The following is a 21,102-nucleotide window of genomic DNA, read 5'->3' on the forward strand; positions in this document are numbered from 1 at the left end:
TGTCTATAATTTTTCAAAAATTAAAAATTCACAATTGTATATTTCGTATAACACTTAAGTTTATCCTAACAGACTTTCAATTTAAAAAAGCTTGGAATACACTCTGCCTATAGTCTCTCAAAAATAAAAAATTCACAATTCTATATTTCACATAACACTTAAATTTATCCTAACAGATCTTCAATTTTCCATCTTTCTAGCCTCGAAATATATCTCTCAGTGCACTCAAATACTTATCAACAATTTACCTAATCACTTCATCACCATTCCCAATTTTCACCCAAAACTTCCCTCTTTAACCCGTCGAAATTACCAGCGACCATGAAACGAGTTCCTCGTTTCGCTGTCCACACTATAGAAACACCATTACGCGACGAGAAACTCCCTCTCTCTCTCTCTTTGTCAGACTAGAGAATGAAAATCTCGTCGAGCTGATCGCATTAAACGCAATCGAACGTAATTTCCATGGAAAGGAATCCCAAAGAATCCGCGTCGATTCTATCCAGGGGAGTGTTCGAAAATTACCGACGAGAAATTCGCGTCGCGGGATTTCGTCCGTGCGAGAAATCCAGGTGAAATCGATGGAAATTTGGAACGCTCGAAAAGGCTGGACGAAGGATATAGAACGATACACGTAGCTATCGTGCATCTTTCAGGATTATGACCTTGTGTTACAGGTCCGCGTAAACCAAGCGAGACGAGGAACTATTTTTCTAGGACGAAAAATCGTGTATATTTTATGGGAGGAGCTGGAGTGAGGTAGTAAAATCAGACAGGCGTGAAAGAACGTGAAATCCGATTGGCGAAACATCAGTTTGGATGAGATAAGGAGCTCGAGCTTCGTTCAAAGTTCCTTTTCTGCTACAAGTGTATTTAAAAGAAAATTTTGGTAGCGTACAGTTTGGAAAACTTCAAATTTCGATGTATCAATTACTATAAGAAACATCCTAAATGAGAAAAAAGAAAGGTAGATGTAAATAAATCTATAATGATTTAATCTCAGTCACTGCTTTTGCTTGTGTGGTGTTTTTTTGTAAGTCAGAGCAAGCTATTAGTTTGAAAAATATTGTGCTGGTCCCATATTATTAAATAATTCATATTGACTCTAACCATTATAGTGTTTAGTCTGTATGATATAAGTATGGAAGTTAAAATTAGTGCCATGGTAATAACTATGTAAATATTAAAAATAAGGGAATGAATCTGAGTTTTATATTATTCTTCTTTTTGCAGACGTGATTTGTCGCTAATTGTAAAAGCTCTGGGATTGTAGAATATTGGTTGTTTAAAGGTATGAATAGTCACAATAATCACACCTACAGCTATAAATTAACGACGTTGTTATTTTAATTAGACACAAAAAATTGTCAGAAACATAGCAAATTGCTGCAGAACGGTAAAATTGTTACTACCAAAAACATGAAACTAACAAAGAACAATTAAACGAAACAAATTTCTCTCACGACCGAGAAACCCTTGAAAAGAAAGGAAAAAGAAAAGTAAAACCGCCCTACAAAAAACTTTCACGTTTTTCAAGCTCCGACAAAACTGCCAATGTATTATTCAACACCTGTAACTTACCTATACCACCTCCAACCAACACCAACATAGACATAATTCTCAAACAACGTAAAATTGCAACGTAACCAGCTGAAATCGTCGAAATGTAACCGACAAATACGACTAAAAACTGGAACAACATTATCACGAAAACAATTCCAATATATAAAGGAGATCTGAACCTTGGTAACGCAGTTTGTTTCACGTCGATATCTCTACTAGGAGCGGAGATACGAGGCCCCAAAGTGCACCGCTTAAAATGCACGGCCGCGCCAAAGATGAATGGCGGGCGAAATTCTTGGAAACGCCGTGACCCACTTTTTTTCCTGGAAACGCGTACGTACGCTAGTACCGGTGGTAGTAGTAGTAAGAGAACCGCTGACTCAGCGTCTGTCGCTGACCAGCGCACAGGTGCCGCGCTTGGGATAGGTCAGTACGCGGGTGTGCGAGTGAGAGGTCCGAGTGTGCGAGAGAGAGAGAGATAGCGGAACGCTGAAAATTATGCCTCGCTTCGAACGACGATATCTCGGAGATGAAAAGTCGCATCGACGTGAAACAAAAAGCAGGTTAAAGAGGAAGGTTTACTGCCGCCTACGGTGTGCGTTACGAGGAGCTGCTGTTGCTAGTTTCGGAGCTACGGGCGGTTGAACTTTTGGTTAATTTAATAGAGAATACGTATAGGAAATACGTGTTTCTGTGGATTCTGTTGTTTCTGATGATATTACATGAGCCGTTTTCAATGTTATATTGACGATAGTGGTTGTGTGAAGGTTTGAAAGGTGGGAAGGATTAGGGAATGAGAAATCTTAAGAATAAAATTTCTGGAATTCTGAGTTTGTGTTTTGTATTTTTGTTTAATGTTAATTGTAATTTTGAAATGTTTGGTATTGAAATTTTAAAGAAAATTGGGTTGTGACATGAACATGGAACATTTGGAACGAAATTTATGCAGATTTGGTTGGATCAATTTATGGAACATTGTTAGAGGAGAAATAAGATTGATAGTATTTAAAGAATGCTTGAAATAATGAAGCACCACTTAAGCGAAAAAATTGTGAAGGGGTGCTCTATGAGGTAATCATTTCGTACGTAAATATAATTTTAATCGTCTTCCTCAAGATCTTAATTTAACCGGTCCACCTCTCGGTTGCAATTAAACCCGTTAATCGCAGGATCGCTGTACAAACTAATCTAAAATTTTCAATTAAAATGGTGTACGGTAAAGTCAATTGCACCGGGTGCAAGTAACAATTACCGACTTCTTGCTTTAACTTTGTACTCGACTTAATCAATTCGTGATGTCAACTTAAGAAACTAGTATATTGTTCTTCAAACTATTTCTGTTATCTTATGTTTGATAATGTCCAAATTCATAATTCCATATTCATTTTAAAAATTTCTTTTTAGAATCATTTTTAGATCCTGAAATATTGTCACTTTTAATTTATTCTAATAATAAACAGTGTATTATATTTTTGTTAACTTATATTAAAACCTATGCTTCAGTGTGATTCTTAAAGGATCAAGTTTAGAAATAATTCCATACTTTTCAAAATCACTCACAAATTTAATAAAAGATTAAATTATCCCTCGTTTTATCTCTACTTATCGTCAAACCTCTATATTAACCTCGAAATCAGTTACTATTTGCGATTGTGAAAATCGCACTATTTCACGATTTTCGGCCTCTATCTGTAATAAATCAGAAGATTCTTACATCTTTCGATGCCTGCCGCTTGTTTCTCCATCACCCAATTTCCATGAAATTTTCAACATGTATATAATTAACACAAATCTACAAAACGTATGTTTTAAATTTTCATTACAAGCTCAGATAAAAACGTTATAAACAATAACCTGTACAGCTTTCTTCACGATTCCCACAAATTGCAATCTTTTCCAAATTTTTTCCACACGTTGTCTAAATAGTACACTAATCCTTCTAACTTCTCGAAAAAACTCAAGACCAATTTTAAAAAAGTTACAATATTCTAAATACTGTCCGAATTTTTTTGTGACCAAAAATTCATCTCAAACTAGTATACAGCTTTGCAGACGCGACGATCGACAGATAAAAAAAAGAATTCTTCTCTAACGAAAGGGTTAAACAGTAAAATCACAAGAAACTTACCATCACGAGCATATTAGCCGCTGGAGGCTTGACCTGAGTGCGAAAGTAGTTGTGCGTATCGACGATCTTCTGTCGGACCTTGGTGTTGCTCGTCCTAAGCAGCTTGACAGGCACCCTGTCCCCGTACAACCTTGGTGCTGAAAGCAAAGGCAAACGTTCCTCTCAACAACGTCTCGATAACCGATATTCCTTGTCAATAAAACTCCCTCCCTTTCTCTTTGCACGCGTTGCTCCATTTCCTTCCATTTCTCCCCCGGCGGAACAAGTGTCCGCTTTAAAGGGGAATAATATCGACAGCACCGCCAACTCCAAACGGGGCAATAACGTTCTATTTTCATACCCTTTACCCTGTGCTCCATGATCCTGCATTTCGTGGACCGCTTCGACCAACGGAGAAAAACAGACGGAACGTCACACGGAAACACGTTCGTCCTAATAGCGGACGAGGAAACGTTTCAAACGGTCTTTGTACTCCGGATATTTGCGTTGGTGCACGCTCGAGAAAGGGATAAAAATGAAAATAACGTATTTGACCGCGACGTGCAATAAGATTTCGTGAGGGAAAATTGGGACGAATTATGAGAGGAGAGATTTTGAAGAATTGTCAGCTATTACTGCTCTATGGAGAAATTTGTTAGAAATTAGAGACGATTAGAAAGCGTAAGGTAAGTGAATTTGAAGCTTGAAATTTGTTTCATTTTTTCAATTTTGCAGTATGGAATTTGGAACTTTCTGGAACTTAGAAGAATTTGAAAAAAATCAATTTTCAAAAATTATTTCCACATTTCCTTGAAAATTGCTGAAATAAAATTTGAATAAATTACGTGAAATGGAAAGTAAAGGATCGATATGAATTTTTGTAGTATCTATTTTGAAGAATTGTTAGTTATTGTTGATCTATAGAGAAATTTGTTAGAAATTAGAGATGGATAGTTTGGGCATCTTTCTTTCTCGAATTTGAAGCTTGAAATCTGTTCTATTTTAAATTTCACAGTGTGCATAATGTTTATGTTATTTTTCGAATACGCTGGAACTTAGAATTAAGCAAAAAATTAATTTTTCAAAAGGTAAAGATACCAATTTGTTAAATTTGTTATTTTTATCCACTTAAAACAATTCCTATCTCTGATTTCACTTTCCTATTTTAGATATATCTTTGACTTTTCACTATACCATCAAATTTTCAATATTTCTCAGCACACCGTGATACGACAAATGGAAATTTACAATATAAAATAACAAAATTCTAAAATAGCCAAACTAAAGGTAAGGAAACGTACTTACAATTAAATCTCTTTCGCGTATTACCAGTTCTTCAGCTTTTGTAGCCGTGTAATGGAACTCTTTCAATTATCCATCCTTAGCCTTAATAAAAACTTGGAAGCACTTGATCATAAACCGTTTGATGCGTTGAAAGAGCTCAGATATTACTTGGATTTATGCCGGCTACTTTGTTCTGACGTTTCTTTGATGGCCATTTTATGAAAGGATAAAGAGAACTGTGATTTCGAGCAGATTCTTAAAGTACAATCCTCCGAATGTGAAAGCTTCGGTTAATTCAAAAATAACATCCAATTATCCTAGCATATTTCTTGTAATAATTCTCGACGTACTTAATCCTACAATTTCGACAATTCAGTCAGATTTTCTGTTCTCGAGGAAATGTGGAAACAATTTTTACTTAGAAATTCCAGAATAATTCAAAGAAATTCTGATAAATTGCAGAATACTTCAAAAAGATTCTTATAAATTCCAGAATATTTCAGAAAATTCATACACGATATGAATTATTTCAAAGTTCAAAGTTCAAGCTTCAAATTCAACTTCTTCATATTCTCTACGAAAGGAACAAAGGAGAGGCACGGGAAAAAGAATTTCATTATCAAATGAATAAACGTAAGATTCGTTATCAAAGGAAGGAACAAAAGCTTCGTTTTATCGAACAAATCTACAGTGTGGCTCTTTTCGATACAGCAATCGTTCACACTTGTTTTAAAGGGAACAACCACTTTGTTACACGCCTATTAAACCGCGCAACACCGGTTGTTCTTGTGCAATTTTTATCCGGTTAACATTTAACAATCGTACAGAAAGGTGGTCTTTATAAAAACGCGCTACACCACTGGATCTGAACGGGCAATCATTTTTTATTTCGCCTTCCATAGAACGTGTTCGTAAAGCCACACGTGCAACGAGCTTTACCGACTAATAGCTGATACAAGGGAGTACTCGTAAAAATCTCGTTCGTTACCTTAACTCTGTCACTGCTCGAGCAATTAGTGGCGTAATTTCGAGCGTTAGTGTCGCGAGAACAGACTAATTGTTAGGATGAGTTCAACATTAGGAGGTGAAATGTATCAGAAATATTCAGAAATTGCTATTCTGTGAAATGAAGAAACGTGGAAGACAAGCAGAGTGTTTATATAGTGTCAACTTGTGATAAGTTAAAGAGTCTGGATCCTAGATTTTTACAAATTAAAATTCTTCGTCTAATTGTTTCATTAAAAATTACAAAAATTTGGGAGCAATGTCAAAAGTATTTCAAAACTCCTACTTTCTTTTTTAAATAAAACAGTTATTTTGTTCTTATAATTAATTGCTGCGAGTGTTTCATTAGTTGTATTAATGAAAGATAAGGGTGATTTGGTGAAAGATAAGAAGAAGAGGTTTATTTAGTGTAAGATTCTGATAAAAGTCAAATGAGTTTGGATCCTAAATTTCTGTCGATTAAAATTATTCGTCTCATTTTGTTATTAAAAATTATAACAATTGGGAATCAATTTGTAGATATTCTCAGATATATACTTATAATAATTGTAGACCTTCCAGAATACTGTACAATTATTTATTTTCTTGAAAACGTACATTCTAAGGAAGAAAGAATTTTTATATTTTAAATCCTCCAATTTCAAATCCCCCCAAATTCAAATTGTAAACTTTTGATTTTAGAGCACTGTAATTTTTGAAACTTGAAATATTCCAACCTTAGCTTCATACTCAAAAAAAAAAAAAAAATGCAACAAATATTTCTCTATTCAACTTAATATTAAACCGAAGAATATGCATTAAAATATTCATTAAACACCTCGTTCGACGAACTACAATGTACCTAACACTTATGCAAATGCACACACGACAATTTCTAATATCTCGAAAATTACATCTCTTGTAATTATTTCGGTGAACACATTAAGTCTTACAGAGTAGGTTTTACACGATCATCTGGGCCATTCTAATTCCTGGACTTCGAAATACCCTCGTATTTCGCCCAGTATTTCCGTGCTAACACCTCCCGCGATCTCCATTAGAAAGTTTCCACCATTCTCACGGTATTTCCATTCTCCACAAATTCAACGTCTAATTAAGGGCTCCTTCGAACGGGGAGAATTTTCGTAACACCGACCATCCTTCTGTCCGAGAACCTTTTCCGATTACTTTATCGAGTAGTCCATTAACAGAGCAAACAGAAATCCCATCTTTCTTATTCTTACGTGTTATAAATGAAATTTTTAATTGAAAATTTTTTCACCCTCGACACAGTGCTGTTGGTGTTCCATTAAAAAATTCAATTTCACGAGAAAATCAGGTGTTGAGATGAATAACATTAACAGATTTATTATCTGTTCAGATTTACTAACGAACAATTGAATGGATTGTATAGAAATTGTAAATTGTAAAAATTTTCAATTAAATCTCTGTTAATATCTGCACACCTTATTAAATAAAAGATTCATTCTACTGTGTGAATATTCATTTCACGTCATTCATACAGACACCATCAAGGTGTAAAATTATTAATTTCATACTTGCAAACTAATTTCTGAGAAATAGAAAAATTTCGCGTTGAAAATCAGAAGAATTGCTGATATGAAAATCTTGTGTTAATTAATGCATGAAAATGATTTCAAAGGCATTTATGAATGCAGTGATATGAAAATTGTCAAAAATAAATTACATTAAGAGCCACTAAAAGAGGAGGGAATTAAAAATGGTTTGAAAATAGAGGAAACGATAAGAGTTACGAAAGTGGGAAATTTTAATAAGAGAATCGATTAGACGAAATACCAACTCGAGGCATGGTTCAGTACATAAATGCATGTGTCGAGGAATTTTCGAGATCTCGAATCCGATAAAAATCGTGAATGCAACGAGACTCCAAGACTTCGACCAGCCACATATCCTCAGAATCAACATTTTTTCCCAACGAAATCACCTGTTTGCTTTCAAATCTTCTCCAGCCTCTTTCTCGTATGCTCTCTTCCACAGCGTGTCCCAGCTCTGTCGTCCTCTTTTCACATTCTACATCGTTTTTCCACTCTTTGTCCACTATTCCACGTGTATAGCTCGCTCTACTTTCCGAAGTTATCCTAACAGGCACTCTAATTCGCTTGAATACGTCGTCAGTGTGTCAGTGAACACGTACGGACGAAAAGTATGACTGATCGATCGCCTTTATGGCCCCGTGAATTACTTTCTCACGGAAATTAATTGATCAACGAAAGAGTTGGACGAATTATAATTTACTAATGAGATCATTTCCTGTTATTTTTGTCCACTGTGTTTCAATGTCATTTTCAGTGTTTCAAAAAATTCTGTCGTACTGAGAGCCGATCTCTCGGTATTGTAAATCGAGAGTTTGTTTAAGCGTTGAGTGCGATACGGGACTGCGTGAAGGCACTTGGGACATAGACCAGACGGCGAGTCATAAAAATGGGAAAATACCCATCGCCGGCGAAAACTATGCCTGCAGTCAGTCACAGTCGAAACATAGTACGATACACACCCTCTCCTTTAACCGTAGTTTTATATATCCTCGACCGCTCCGCCTTTTTCCTAAGCTTAAGATTCCTACAAATTATTTTCCTGAAATTAGTTATTTTGGAGAAACGAGAAGTTATTCATTCTTTTTCACTACATTTCGAAGTAATTTTCAGTGTTTCAAATGGGAATAATTATTTTCCTTGAGAAGCGAAATTATTTAGTTTAGAATTATTTTTCTTGGCAATTTAAGTATATTCCAGTGAGTTCGTATTTCAAAAGTGGGAGGAGTAAAATTCATAAAATTTAAAGGTACATTTGAAGTACTGATCTAATTTCCATGTAATGAGAAAATTTGGAAATTCGAAAACCTTTGATATAATGAGAAAATTTGGAAATTCGAAAAATTTCCATATAACGAAAAAGCTTGGAAATTGGAAGAATTTCGATGACTTATAACAATTTGAATGTTCACTAAGAAAAATCAATGAAACCACTCTATGTCATAAGAACGTAATCAATAGAAAACCAATGTGTGTTTCAGCCAAGAGTGCTGGAATTTTTCGTTGATTAATGGCGAAGAAAATTCGACTCGATCCACGTGACAGTGGTGATATTACTCACGTCATAGTTCGCTAACTTCCGCCTCGAGTAAATATAGATGGGCGTCGAGTTTCTTTCGTCGCTAGATTTCCGACGACAGCTGCCGTTCAAACGAGCCGCCGAGATTTCTCCACATCAGCAGCATTTTGCCGCAAGTCTACCGATCAACACTTCCCCTCCGCCGTCATCGGGCAAAAAATTCCTTGGAAATTATGAAACAGGTTTCGTATCGATCTTTCGGTCAACTATAAACGGACTTTCCTTCTTCCTTATGGTTTTCGTGGATTTTTGCAATTTTACCATTCTTACGGTTCAGAATTTTGAGTCGTCTGAAATTTCCTGCCAGTCGTAAATAAATTTTCCTTCTTTCCTATGGTTTCTGCATTTTACTATTTTCATAAATGAATTTTGAAAAATTTCATAAAATTTCATGATTTTCGCTGATCTGAACATCTCATTTGTTGTTAAAATTTGTTCCAGTAGAATCAGCGTGTTTTACAATATTCAATCTTGTACTCAATTACTCCTACAAAAATTCGAGTCTGATGCGTATTAACACTTCTCTACTTTTTCAATCGGTAACATATTTCACATATTCAAATTTTTGTAACATCGAAATACGGTATAACAATATGTATAGTAATTGTTCAACGTTAAATTTCATATTTTGAAATCAATATAATTTCACCTCGCAATCCATAATGATTTAAGAAAAAAGAACGGAAGCCAAATCCTAGCCATGAAAACAAGAAACCAAGCCTATCCATCCACCGACGAAACCTGGTCCAATAACAAACCCAATCTCCTCCAAGACATTAATCCATGGTATCCCGCGAATGATCGCAAATTATCCGCGAATGAAGCCTCGTTCCCGAATCGACCAATCCGGATTGTCGTTCGCAGCCAGCCGGCTCAGATTGTAATCAACGACAGCTTGATCTCCTTGTAAATTACTCGCAACCCTAATTTATCGCGGCGACCCACTACCGTCCGGGGATCAGATGTTTATCCACTTGCGTGTCCTGATAAAATCTCCGGGTCCCTAACAATCTCTGACCCTAATTTAACATTTCGACCAGGTTAAAGCTGCTGAGTTTACGCGTGGCGAGTGTCTTTGGTACCTCTCGCGAGAGGTGTATACGAAACGCTTACACGAAACAAATTTTCACGAGTGAATTCTGGCAATTTTCGAAGAAGTGCTTTCCCTGTTTAGCCGTATTCTTCTTGGAACAGAATTTCGCGGAACAAACGTGGAAATTTTGATTAATATCGCGAGACGGTGAATTTTCACGAGTGAATTCTGGCAATTTTCGAGGAATTATAATTTCTCTCCTATATTTTGAAAATTTAAAAAATTCGCCAAGAATTATTTTCTCTCCTATATTTTGAAAATTTGCAAAATTCGCCAAGAATTATTTTCTCTCGAAGAATCTTTCGCTTCAATTTTACAAGGAATTATTTCATTTAATCTTCTCTCAGCTCCTATACTGATTTTTAATAAAAATCAAAGACAAGTTTTTACATCTACATATTAAAGTTTGAACAACTTTCCTGTGAATTTTTTCGTTCCCGTTCATTTCGCTCGGCTCGCGCGATTTGATTTTTCGTGAAAATCGAAGGTAAGTTTTTTCATCCTAATAGAAGTTTGAACAGTTTTTGGGAAATTTTTTTCAGACATATTCATTTCGTTTGCTCCGTACGTCGTGCTACGATGAAAATGTATATTTTTTAAGTCACAATGTTTTCATGTTACGAGAAAAATCGACAATGTGAACGTTTGTGATGTGATACTAAATAATATGGCAATAAACGATGTTTCGGAAACTTCAACGCCCAACAATGATTATTTGAACAAATTTTTCATTTCATAGTTAACTATCAAAGTTGAACGAATCTTTAATTAATTCGAAATAAAATCGTTATTATTCATGAAACAATACGTACCAACGATTTCAATTTTCCACCGACTTTTTACGGTGCAAGCTTGCACGTATTAATAGAAACAACGTTATTAATTTTCCAATGCTTTCTCCGTATTATCGACGTTCTTTTATTAATACAGATGACTCGATTTCTACGTTCAATTCTCGATACATTGTTCCATCCTATCTAAACTTAACGCGACACATCGAGCACATATTTCACGAAGCCTGTCATCGAGGCAGATATGTCCACCTTTATTCAATTATATATGCATACGCAGGCTTCTACGAAATTGTTTTATACCGAATAACAAAAATATACAACGCCACGGTGTGTTACATATGTTTAAATGAAACGTACTCGCGTAAAGAAAAATTCTTATAAAATATTACAATATAAATTATCGACGATATTTATCGGAAAGAATTCCATATCGCACCGTGAAAATTCATTTCAAACAGTATCTTGATTTTATCGCTTTTAACAACAGCTTCGAATATAAATTGTCAACAATATTTACTGAAAAGAATTTCACAATCGTAGCATCAAAATTAATTTCAAAAATTATCTTAATTTTATCGTTTTGCTCTGTGATTGCTTTAAATCAAATTTCCACGTGTGAACGAAGATGTGAAAAATTTGTAACTATATGTTTTTCAATTTCATTTGCTCGAATTCCTTTTAATTTAACGATACGAGAATATCTCACCTAATTTTAGCTAGACATCTGTGAGTTTAACTGCTACAAATGCCAAATTATTTTCTTTCAATAATCACACTAATTTCTCTTCTAGCGGATGATTAACCTGGAAAGGAGAGAACGGGTTTAAAGGGCGGAAGAGGGAAAGGAGGGAGCAGAGGAAACAAATGGAAACAGGGCCAAAGAAGGAAGATTAGCCGGTGAGATGGAGAGCATAAGGATAGTGCAACAAAGTATAGATAATAGATAATAAATAAAGTATAATATGTAGACAGGAGTTAGAATAAGAATATGATAAGATAAGAATAGAAACGGGACTTTGTAATCCCGAAGGGAAAACAATAAAGCACATACATTACATACACTAATTTCTCTTCTGGTAAAATAATCCATATAAATAACAGACATCTAGTTTGTTTACACAAAAAATCAGACAGTCTTTGCAGAATTTCTCAAGAAAAAATTTGCGATTCTTTTCACAACCCTGTGCACTCCCTTTCCTCGCATAAATTTCACTCGGAGATTATGGAATTCTCAAAGTAACTGTGCTCGCTTGAATTGTCAGCGTGCACACGGCTTCCCGGAGCATTGTTTATACCGACTTTATATCGGTGCTTTTTCCCCGGCCACCCGAAATTAGGGACGATGAAGTTTAGAGCGGTCGTAACAGGTGTGCATAATGAATGCCGGTGCAACCTTCGAGAAACACATTCTGACTTCCTATGGTTATAAGGAAACTCGTGAAAAAAAATCTAGGCTACTTTGCGCAGCTTTCTTGGTGTATTATAATATATGCCCACTGATATCGATATTTTCGTAGCTTGGAAAAAAATGTTCAATATTAAACTGCATGATAAAATAAAGTTGCAACAGCTGAAAAACGAAATCGCATAAATCTGAAATTTTCGTATATTCTTTGGGGTGTTTAAAGGGAAAAATGATCAAAATTTGGTTAAAACAGGTCAGTCTTTTCCTTGGAGTGGCTTAAAAAATATATGTGATTTCTAGATTTTTGCAAAGTCAATTTTTTGAAATTTACGTGCATTCTTTGGGACATTTGATGGGAAAATGATCAAAATTTGGTTAAAACAGGTCAGTCTTTTCCCTTAGAGTAGCCTAAGTAATATACGTGATTCCTAGATTTGTGTAATTCCAATTTTAAGTGTTGCAATTTTTTTCGCGAGCTATGAATATTAAAACTGCACACTTGCATAGGTTTTTTATCATTTTTATTTTACACTTTTCCTCTGTTTAACCCTTTTGCTACTACGGGCAACTGTAGTCCTTTTTTTTTTCAATCAATAATTTTATTCTGGTATCAATAAGAAAATAAAAAAATACTCTATAATTCGAAATGAAAATTTCAGTGTTTCCAATAATACACGACTAATATTAATCTCTTCGCCGAGAAAACAAACAATTTCAAACAATTCACTACGAACATCTCCAGAAACTGTAACACCATCTATTCTGTATTTTCGCAAATAATTTGAATATCTTCGAGATAGGATATGAGAAACATTCGAAACGTTTTCAGCAGAAAAACCGGAAAATTTCACAGAAATGTCACGTTTTGTCAGCCTCAACGATCCCCGCGAGTGGAAACTGTTTCTCGACAAAGAAACGGAGGAGAGAGAGAGAGAGAGGAAAATCGAAAGGATTGAAATAAATGTTACTTACTCGGTTTGCTGCGATGCGTCTTCCTTGGCACAGCAGCTGGCAGAGCCACAGCTATTAAGACGATAATCCACAGCCACCTCATAATTTCCGATTACGACCTGGAACACACCGAGCGACGTGTTATTGCAAACCGAGCGAATGATCGGCCAAGTGTTTAAAATTCAAAATTCCCGCCTATTTAATTCAACTTACGCCGGTAGAAATTTTTTTGAAATTTTCCAGTCGACATTGACTTTTAATACACAGACCGACACAAAAGTGGTGCAATATAAATTTAATCAACGTTGAAAAAAAGAAAGTGAAAATAACAATCAGTTACCGTGATTGAAAGGAGAACTCTATTTTATCACAATAGATACATTGTAAGGTATATGGTGATAACAGTGGTCCATAACGAACGAAACGAAACAACATTGTGCCTGTACATACTGCGTTTCGACTGTCAGTTATTCGAGTTCGTTTGAAAAGAAAGTTTTTAACACGAATTTCAAATGTTTCCTTCCATTACTCTCGTATCACCCTGTATACACATTTGCTGTTATATAGAAGAAATATTGGCCACTGTTATACAGTAATGTTTGTTGTTGCAAACAAAAAATATCGATCAGTAATATGGAACAGATGTTTGAGTAAAAATTCGGTCTAATTGAATAAAATTCATTGTTTTCATAAAACTTTTATACAAAGGCACAGCATATAAAATAAAAATGAATAAAAGCAATGTTAAAACTCCGAATTTACTAGGGAAAAATAATTTTTTCCCCATTTAATCCTAATAACTGACTTTTAAATCATTTTTAAGCGAAATAATGAAACTGAATTCAAATTGAACGAAAGTGTTTCTTTTTTATTTATTAGTAATAGCAAATTTCGAAAGAATTTTTAAACAAAATATTGAAATTGCGCTTAAATTAAACGAAAATAATTTTCTTCTATTTACTCTGTCCTTTTTCTTTTTATTTAACGATATTTTATTTAATAAGCAAGTAAAAGGTACAAATAATATTTCCTCGGTCACTGTTCATTTATTCAGTCGTTTGATAAACTGCAAACCGAGAGGCACACCGAGTGCGTCCAAATTCAAAATTCTTCGACCGAATTTCACACTTTGCATACTCGCGTTACAGACACGTAACCCTATACTTAACTGGCTCAATCATTCCAGCTCGTTAATCCAGGTTTTTACACGAAACAACAGAAACTCGATCGCCGTGATTTCACGAGTAAAACTGTCCAGTTCATTTGCCTCGCCGATTGGGGCAAACGTGTCGCGATTACATGGCGCATGGAGCTTAATTTGCTGCGTTATTATTTAACGGTGCAACTCTCGTACCACGATCCCATTTCGAGAAACAGAATTTCGCGAAATTTCAACGTGAAACGGTCAACAAAAAAAGAAAGAAAAACGACTGCCTGATGAAACTCTCCAAAAATACAATTCCTCGATTTTCTCGTTAATTACGCTATCAATTTGTTACGAATTGTACTAACTTTCGTTTACCCTTATCTCACGTTTTATCCAAGGGGAAGTGTTTGTTTCTCGTAATTTCCGTGTTTCGAGTTTCGAATACGCTGTCTTTTCAGGAAATTGTATCTGTATCCACGTTGTAATCACCCCAGACCAACCTGTTTTGAAGCTTTTGTTATCAGCTAGAAAGGCTCGTGTCTGCGCCAGCCAGCTAGAGATCTCGAAAACAAGATATTCATTTTCTGAAGAGGAGGCGAATACGAGAGAACATTCACAGCAAGTATTTTTACGAGGTCGCTCCCTTTACCGTGTGTCTACTTCAGATATTTGCTCATTTCTACCGATACCGGGAGAATAGGTGTTTTTTTTTCTGTTTGGAAATGCGACAAAGGTAAATTTCGTTTCGTGAATTTTTTGTTTCTCGACTTGCAGTGTTCGTAGTTTTCTTAATTGGTAGGTTCGAGAAAGAAAGGGAATTTTGTGTTTTAGAAAGAGGATGATCGATTTGACTATCGTTGACATGGCTTTCGAGGAAAAATATTGCACATTAAATCGTGGACTTTTTACGATTCTTCTTTAATAAAGAAAGAAAATGATTGTTTTATTTAAAAAGCACACTAAATCGTAGACTTGACATATTAATTGTAAAGAGAATAATTATAAAATATGAACTATATTTTCCCTTAGGTATGAGAAAATCATATACGTCGTATTTTCATTTATTACGGAAAATAAAATAAAATAACTTTTCAAATCTGTACTAATAGAGAGAGTTCTCAAACTGTTCTTCTCACTTCTTAATAAAACTTTGCCAATTTATAGAAGTCGTCAAGTCCAGCGTGCCTATATCCACTTTTATCTGCAGAGAAGATATTAGAAATTATGCTTAAACTTCTATTTGAAATTGCTCATCATTTCTGCAATAATCCTTCTGACGAAGACTGATACAAATAGATAAAGTCAATTGTAAATAAATCAAAGGTAAAAAATATAAATTTAATGAATTTCCATTCGTTAATTAAATGGAGATTGTAAATTATTTTAGCATGTAACAATATTGATAAATAAGATAAATAGCAAATATTGTATTAACAGTTGATTTTAAGTGTGCCACTCGTTAAAAAGGAAAAAAAAAAGTGCACCTTCGGTACTTCATAATCATGCCTATACCTACTGAGGCAGCAGTAAAGAAAACGCTGCAGCTAGCGAAATATATAGAGTTAATTTAACACGTTCCGTGTCCAAGGGAAAGTAGACGTTTTGGCAGAATTTTAAATTCGAGTGTCAAAGTCACACTGCGATATTTAATTAGAAATAAAGAAAAGGGAACGTTTCCGCTGAATTTCTGCCACTTTGATCCCTCTCTTTAAAATTCATCTTACCCGAATAGAATATCGAAGAATATACTTCTTGATCTAACGAAAGCTTCACTTTTACAAACTGCGTTAGACTACGAATGACAGAAAAGTATTTTTCATACAGATCGTTATTTTCATTGATCGTTGTCTTCGACAGAAAAATTGTACAATATCATCGTTCAGGCAGGAATCTGATGTGACCGATATTAATAACATCGTTAAAATTTACATAAATGAAATAAATAAAGAAAAAGTAATAAGTTCTGCATGACGAATTAACGCGACAATTTAGCTCTTTTCAACCAATACCAGTAACATCGTTGCAATTCACATAAACAAAATAAACGAAAGGAATCCAAATAAAGAGAAAGAGAAATTTACAATTAAAAGAAAAGAAAACAAATTTATTTGTAACGAGAATACCAATTACCACGTTACCAACAATAGGTAAAAAAAAAAAATAGGTGAAATTAAAGTTTGAAAAAAGTTCCGAATGGAATAGAAGAGAAGAATAGGAAAAAATGAACGAAGAGAAAGAGAAATTTATAATAAAAAAAGGAGATGAATTTGCCTGTTACGAGGATACAAACATAGGTGAAAAGATAAGTAAAATTAAAGCTTGGGAAAAGTTCCGAATGACCAATTAACGTAATCAGTTAGCCCTTTTCAGCGTGGCCGTCTAAATAAACGAGTGTGCACGTCGAATTTCCCGGGGAGTTCTCGCTTCGGGTCATCTCGTCGTCGCGGAGCGAGCTTATATTTTCGCGAGAGGCGAGGTGTTCATTAAAGAAAGCCTCTTACCGTGGCTTCTTATCTCCGCTCTTTTCGCGACGAAACGACGCGCGCTTCGCTCGTATGCGCGTCAGATAGCCCGGGCGTACGTGCGCGAAAACGGAAAGACGAGCGAGAGAACGATAGGGTGCAGGGCATTCGACCAGAAAAGAGCAGAAAATGAAAATAAGCGATCCAAAGGCGACGACCAGAGAGACAGAGAGGGAGAGATCTACACACGACATTCTCTTTATACATTCGACAGAATGCGAGCTTTTGTAGTGATCTCGTGTACTGGGCTTATGTATACAGGGTCTACGTATAGAAACATTATCTTGGATTTTTGGATAGGTTTAAGATCATTTGACAGGAAATGTTTATACCAAGAATCAATTAGCTTCTGGTCGCTGATAAATTGGAATAATTAAAACTTCCAGAAGATTTCTTCTTTTATGGGGAAAGCTAAATATTATTAATAATTAAAATTTCCAAAGTATATCTCTTTCTTATTTCTTAACACTTCCAAAAATTGGGCTAACGGTTCAATGTCTGGTACAGTCAGACACGCTATAACACAATATTTCTGCAGCAAACATTTATCCACGGAATATTTCCTATTTTCCAAAACACAGTTCACATGAAAAAACAGAAAAAATCGCAAACATAAGAAATTGATCAGATTCACAGTGCAAGTTTGGCGAGAATTGCACGAGAATTACGCTCATCGTGGGAAATCTCGTCGTAGACCCGAGTTTTTCACGCGCGAGGGACGCGTCTCATTAATCACAATTCCCCGTATCAGCGGGAAATTTCATTATTTCTCCGGAGGCGACGTATGTCCAGAGCAATGGTGCGGCATCGATGAGCCAGGGAGTTCGTATCAAACGCGCAAACGAAGACAGATTGTGTTGTCGCTCGTCAAATCGCCGACAGCGCGAATACCGGCTCGAAATTGAATTTTCGCGCCCGTTTTTCGCGCGCGAACGCCCCGACCAGCTGGCCGGAAAATCAGCCGATTATGAGCGTCGACCTGTGTTAACGGGTACACTCTGGTTCAACGGTGTCAAGTGTATTGTTAACTAATTCGCTAGGCGAGCCAGAAAGGTAATTTGTTAAGGGGAAACGCAAACGTTCCAATTGATTTTCTGCGTGGAAATTTCGCTCGTATTTTGGGAACATCCTTTGAACCGTAGACAGTTTTTTTTGGTACAGTGATTTTAGTGTGAGCGTTTCATTTATTCAATTAAAAATCTAACTTTTGCATGCAATTTTTAAAATACAGCACCATTAGTCTAATTTTGGGAAATTTTGTAATATTTAATATGGAAATGTTTTCATTTTTGCATTATAAAATTTCTGAAATGGAATAGAAAGTGAATGTTCCATGAAAAAATGATTGACAAACTAGGATAATGAATATATTAGAATATTAAAAACGAAATTGAAAAAGAAAGATATTTCAGGTTCTAGTTTTAGGTCACCCTGTATTCTAATTACCTACTATTATACTCTATCACTTCTATAACTTCACTCGATTTCAAACTTACAATTTCCCTACCTACATCTTCACAATACTAAACAAAACAAAAAAAAAAACACTACTAAACAAAACCTTCACTTTGCCTCACTCCTTAGTTTACAGAAAATGGACTATACTCTATCACCACATAACCACAATCCATTACTATAGTTCCACTCGCCTTTAAAATTACAATTGCCCTGCCCACACCTTCTCAATACTCGAAAAAATAAAATAAAACAAAATACAACACCTAAAAAAACCGTTCACTTTGTTTCACTTATGGTCCTTGCATCGCATCGATCACATCTCCCATACGTACACAGTTACGATATCTCGATCATTATTCGTTCGTTCAGCGAACGAATTCGTATACCTCGAAAGGGAGAAAGAAGAAAGAAAAAAGGGAGGAAAGGCAGAAAAGAAGGTTGAAATTCTGCCGAATACCAGTCGCTTAAGGTATCGTTACAGATTCGATGGCAGTAAACGAGGGGACGAAGAACAGCCTCGATACCTGGGCAAATGGTTCATGAGTCTGTATCGTGTCTCGATTTTCAGACTCGACTGATCAGAAACCGATAAAGAAAAGGAGGACAGAGAGAGAGAAAAGGGCGAAAGAGAGCGAGAGAAGAAAGGTCGGGGTAAGGAGACCTCGTATCTGCTCTATATCTTAAACCACTTTGCATGCACGCTCTATACCGAGGCGACCGTCGGCGTCGCGACGTCTCTACACCGGATGGCTGAAAAGGGCAGATTCCGGCGGAGAAAATGAAAACGGAAGGCATAAAAGCGCCTGCACACGGTCCATGGAAGATGCCTAGCACTGGAGAACGAAAAATATCTTTGACGTTCGATCTCGAGGACCCTCCTACATCGGCTGACTTTATTGCACAGACTCTAGAAGAGGATCTACCTTATGCGTCTGTGTCAGTGTGTATGCAAGAGAGGGAGAAAAATGGTGATCCAGACGGGAGAAAGTATCAACAGAGAGAAATTCAACGGTGTTTATTTCTCGAAACGGTGTTCGAGCGTGAATTCACGAGCGACGCGGCGCTTTTTCCCCTACCTTGCTAGAATCGACGAGGGCAGTCTCGAGGAATTTCGTAAAGGGAGAGTTTCAAGAAGTGTTTTTCGGGGCCGGCAGGCTTTGAAGTTTAGCTAAATTACAGGACTCGCGGAGTTTTAGAGTTGGAAAGTTTGGAATTACACACGGTTATGGAGCTGAAGACTGTTGGGTCCGGGAGTTGCCGAGTGCAGAGTTATGCCGCCGACTACGGTTTACAGGGCGGGCAGTTGTACGGCTCAAGGTTACGAGTTATTCGAAATTGCGGGGATGAAGATCGTGCGTTGAAAATTTGGAAGGAAAAGTTGCTGACAATTTTGTCGAAGTTAAGAAATTCATGGATGCGATGTTATTGAAAATTTTTTAAAGTTAGCGACGGTGTAAAAATTATTATTTACAGATTTCAACATTGTCGAGTTTGAATTCAAACAGTTGAGAAAATACTTCACCTTTTCTCGTAAATTCTCAGCTCTCTTTCAAAGGCTTTCCACAGATACTCGAGATTATCGCTAAATATTTGATTTCTCTTTTTGCTACTTCATGTTCACAGTTTCACGTTTCGAGAATAAAAAGGGAACACTTTAAGAGAACTGTTCAGTATGTAACAAAAGGTCCCAGAACTCTGAATTGAATAATTTATCGTGGTGGAGTGAAAGTGTTGAAGTAAAAAGCAGAGTATACCTGCTAAAATATTTAAAAATAAAAAACAACGTCAGTATGTAAATCAAATGTTCTTTCAATGTGAGTCTTAGTAACAAAAGTACAAATTAACAAATTTTTCAAATTTCACGTCACTCGGCAGAGTTTCCAACTTTTGAGAACGTATCATCCTTTCCTTCCCTTCCACCGCGATAAATTATTAAACTTCTGCAACATTCTGTACGAGCTACTTCATATGAAAGTAGCATGACAAATCATAAGTACCGCAAAAGTATCATTTTCTTTTTTCATCCCGTCTCCAGTTAAATACCATAGAATTTCTGAAACGAATTCTAGCGATAAAGGGGAACTGAACTCCTCTAAAGAGTTACAATTCAAATGGAAATAATCCCGACCGCGCGATTTGTATCATTTCGAAATCCAGCGTATTTCATCTCGATCCCCTTTTTTGCATAAATTACCATTAGCCGTTCGTGCGGTTTACTTGGTGCCTTTATATCGTCCAATTAGAAAAAAAGAACAGCGAAACGATGAATTACCAGAGGTAAGCACGCTGATAACGTGGCGAAAAGCAAAAGCGACCGCTTATTCATAAATACGCGATAATATTCAACCGATGTTCGTGTCAAAGCAACTGGAAACGCCAAAGTACGGCACGTTTGTGAAGCGGTATTTTACGTGTAAATGGACGATAGGTTCGATTGACCGATGTTCGAATGTGTTGAAAAATAATTCACATACGACAGAAAATTTAAGTTACAATTGTAACGGAGAAATTTTGATTTTAAACATTTTAGAAGTTTCACTGTTACACTTTTATTTTTACTGTCCTTAATTCTATCGCGATAAATGATTAAACTCAGACTTTTGTTACGTTTTGTAAGAACTATTTTCGATGAAAGTAGTTT

At 35.9% G+C, this 21,102-nt stretch overlaps 1 protein-coding gene across 1 annotated transcript in view; it reads right to left on the reverse strand.

The window, feature by feature from the left end:
* Positions 1-13,437, reverse strand: part of LOC108573766 (cysteine-rich secretory protein 3-like) — a 42,632-nt gene extending 29,195 nt beyond the window's left edge. The window contains exons 1-2 of the mRNA XM_017936245.1: positions 13,356-13,437; positions 3,692-3,828 (exon numbers count right to left, since the gene is read on the reverse strand). Coding sequence (XP_017791734.1) covers positions 3,692-3,828; positions 13,356-13,437 — 219 coding nt within the window. The remainder of the gene's footprint in view (positions 1-3,691; positions 3,829-13,355) is intronic.
* Positions 13,438-21,102: the final 7,665 nt, after the last annotated feature.

The sequence above is a fragment of the Habropoda laboriosa genome, unplaced genomic scaffold, assembly GCF_001263275.1.
Source record: "Habropoda laboriosa isolate 0110345459 unplaced genomic scaffold, ASM126327v1 scaffold126, whole genome shotgun sequence".
Taxonomy (NCBI): domain Eukaryota; kingdom Metazoa; phylum Arthropoda; class Insecta; order Hymenoptera; family Apidae; genus Habropoda; species Habropoda laboriosa.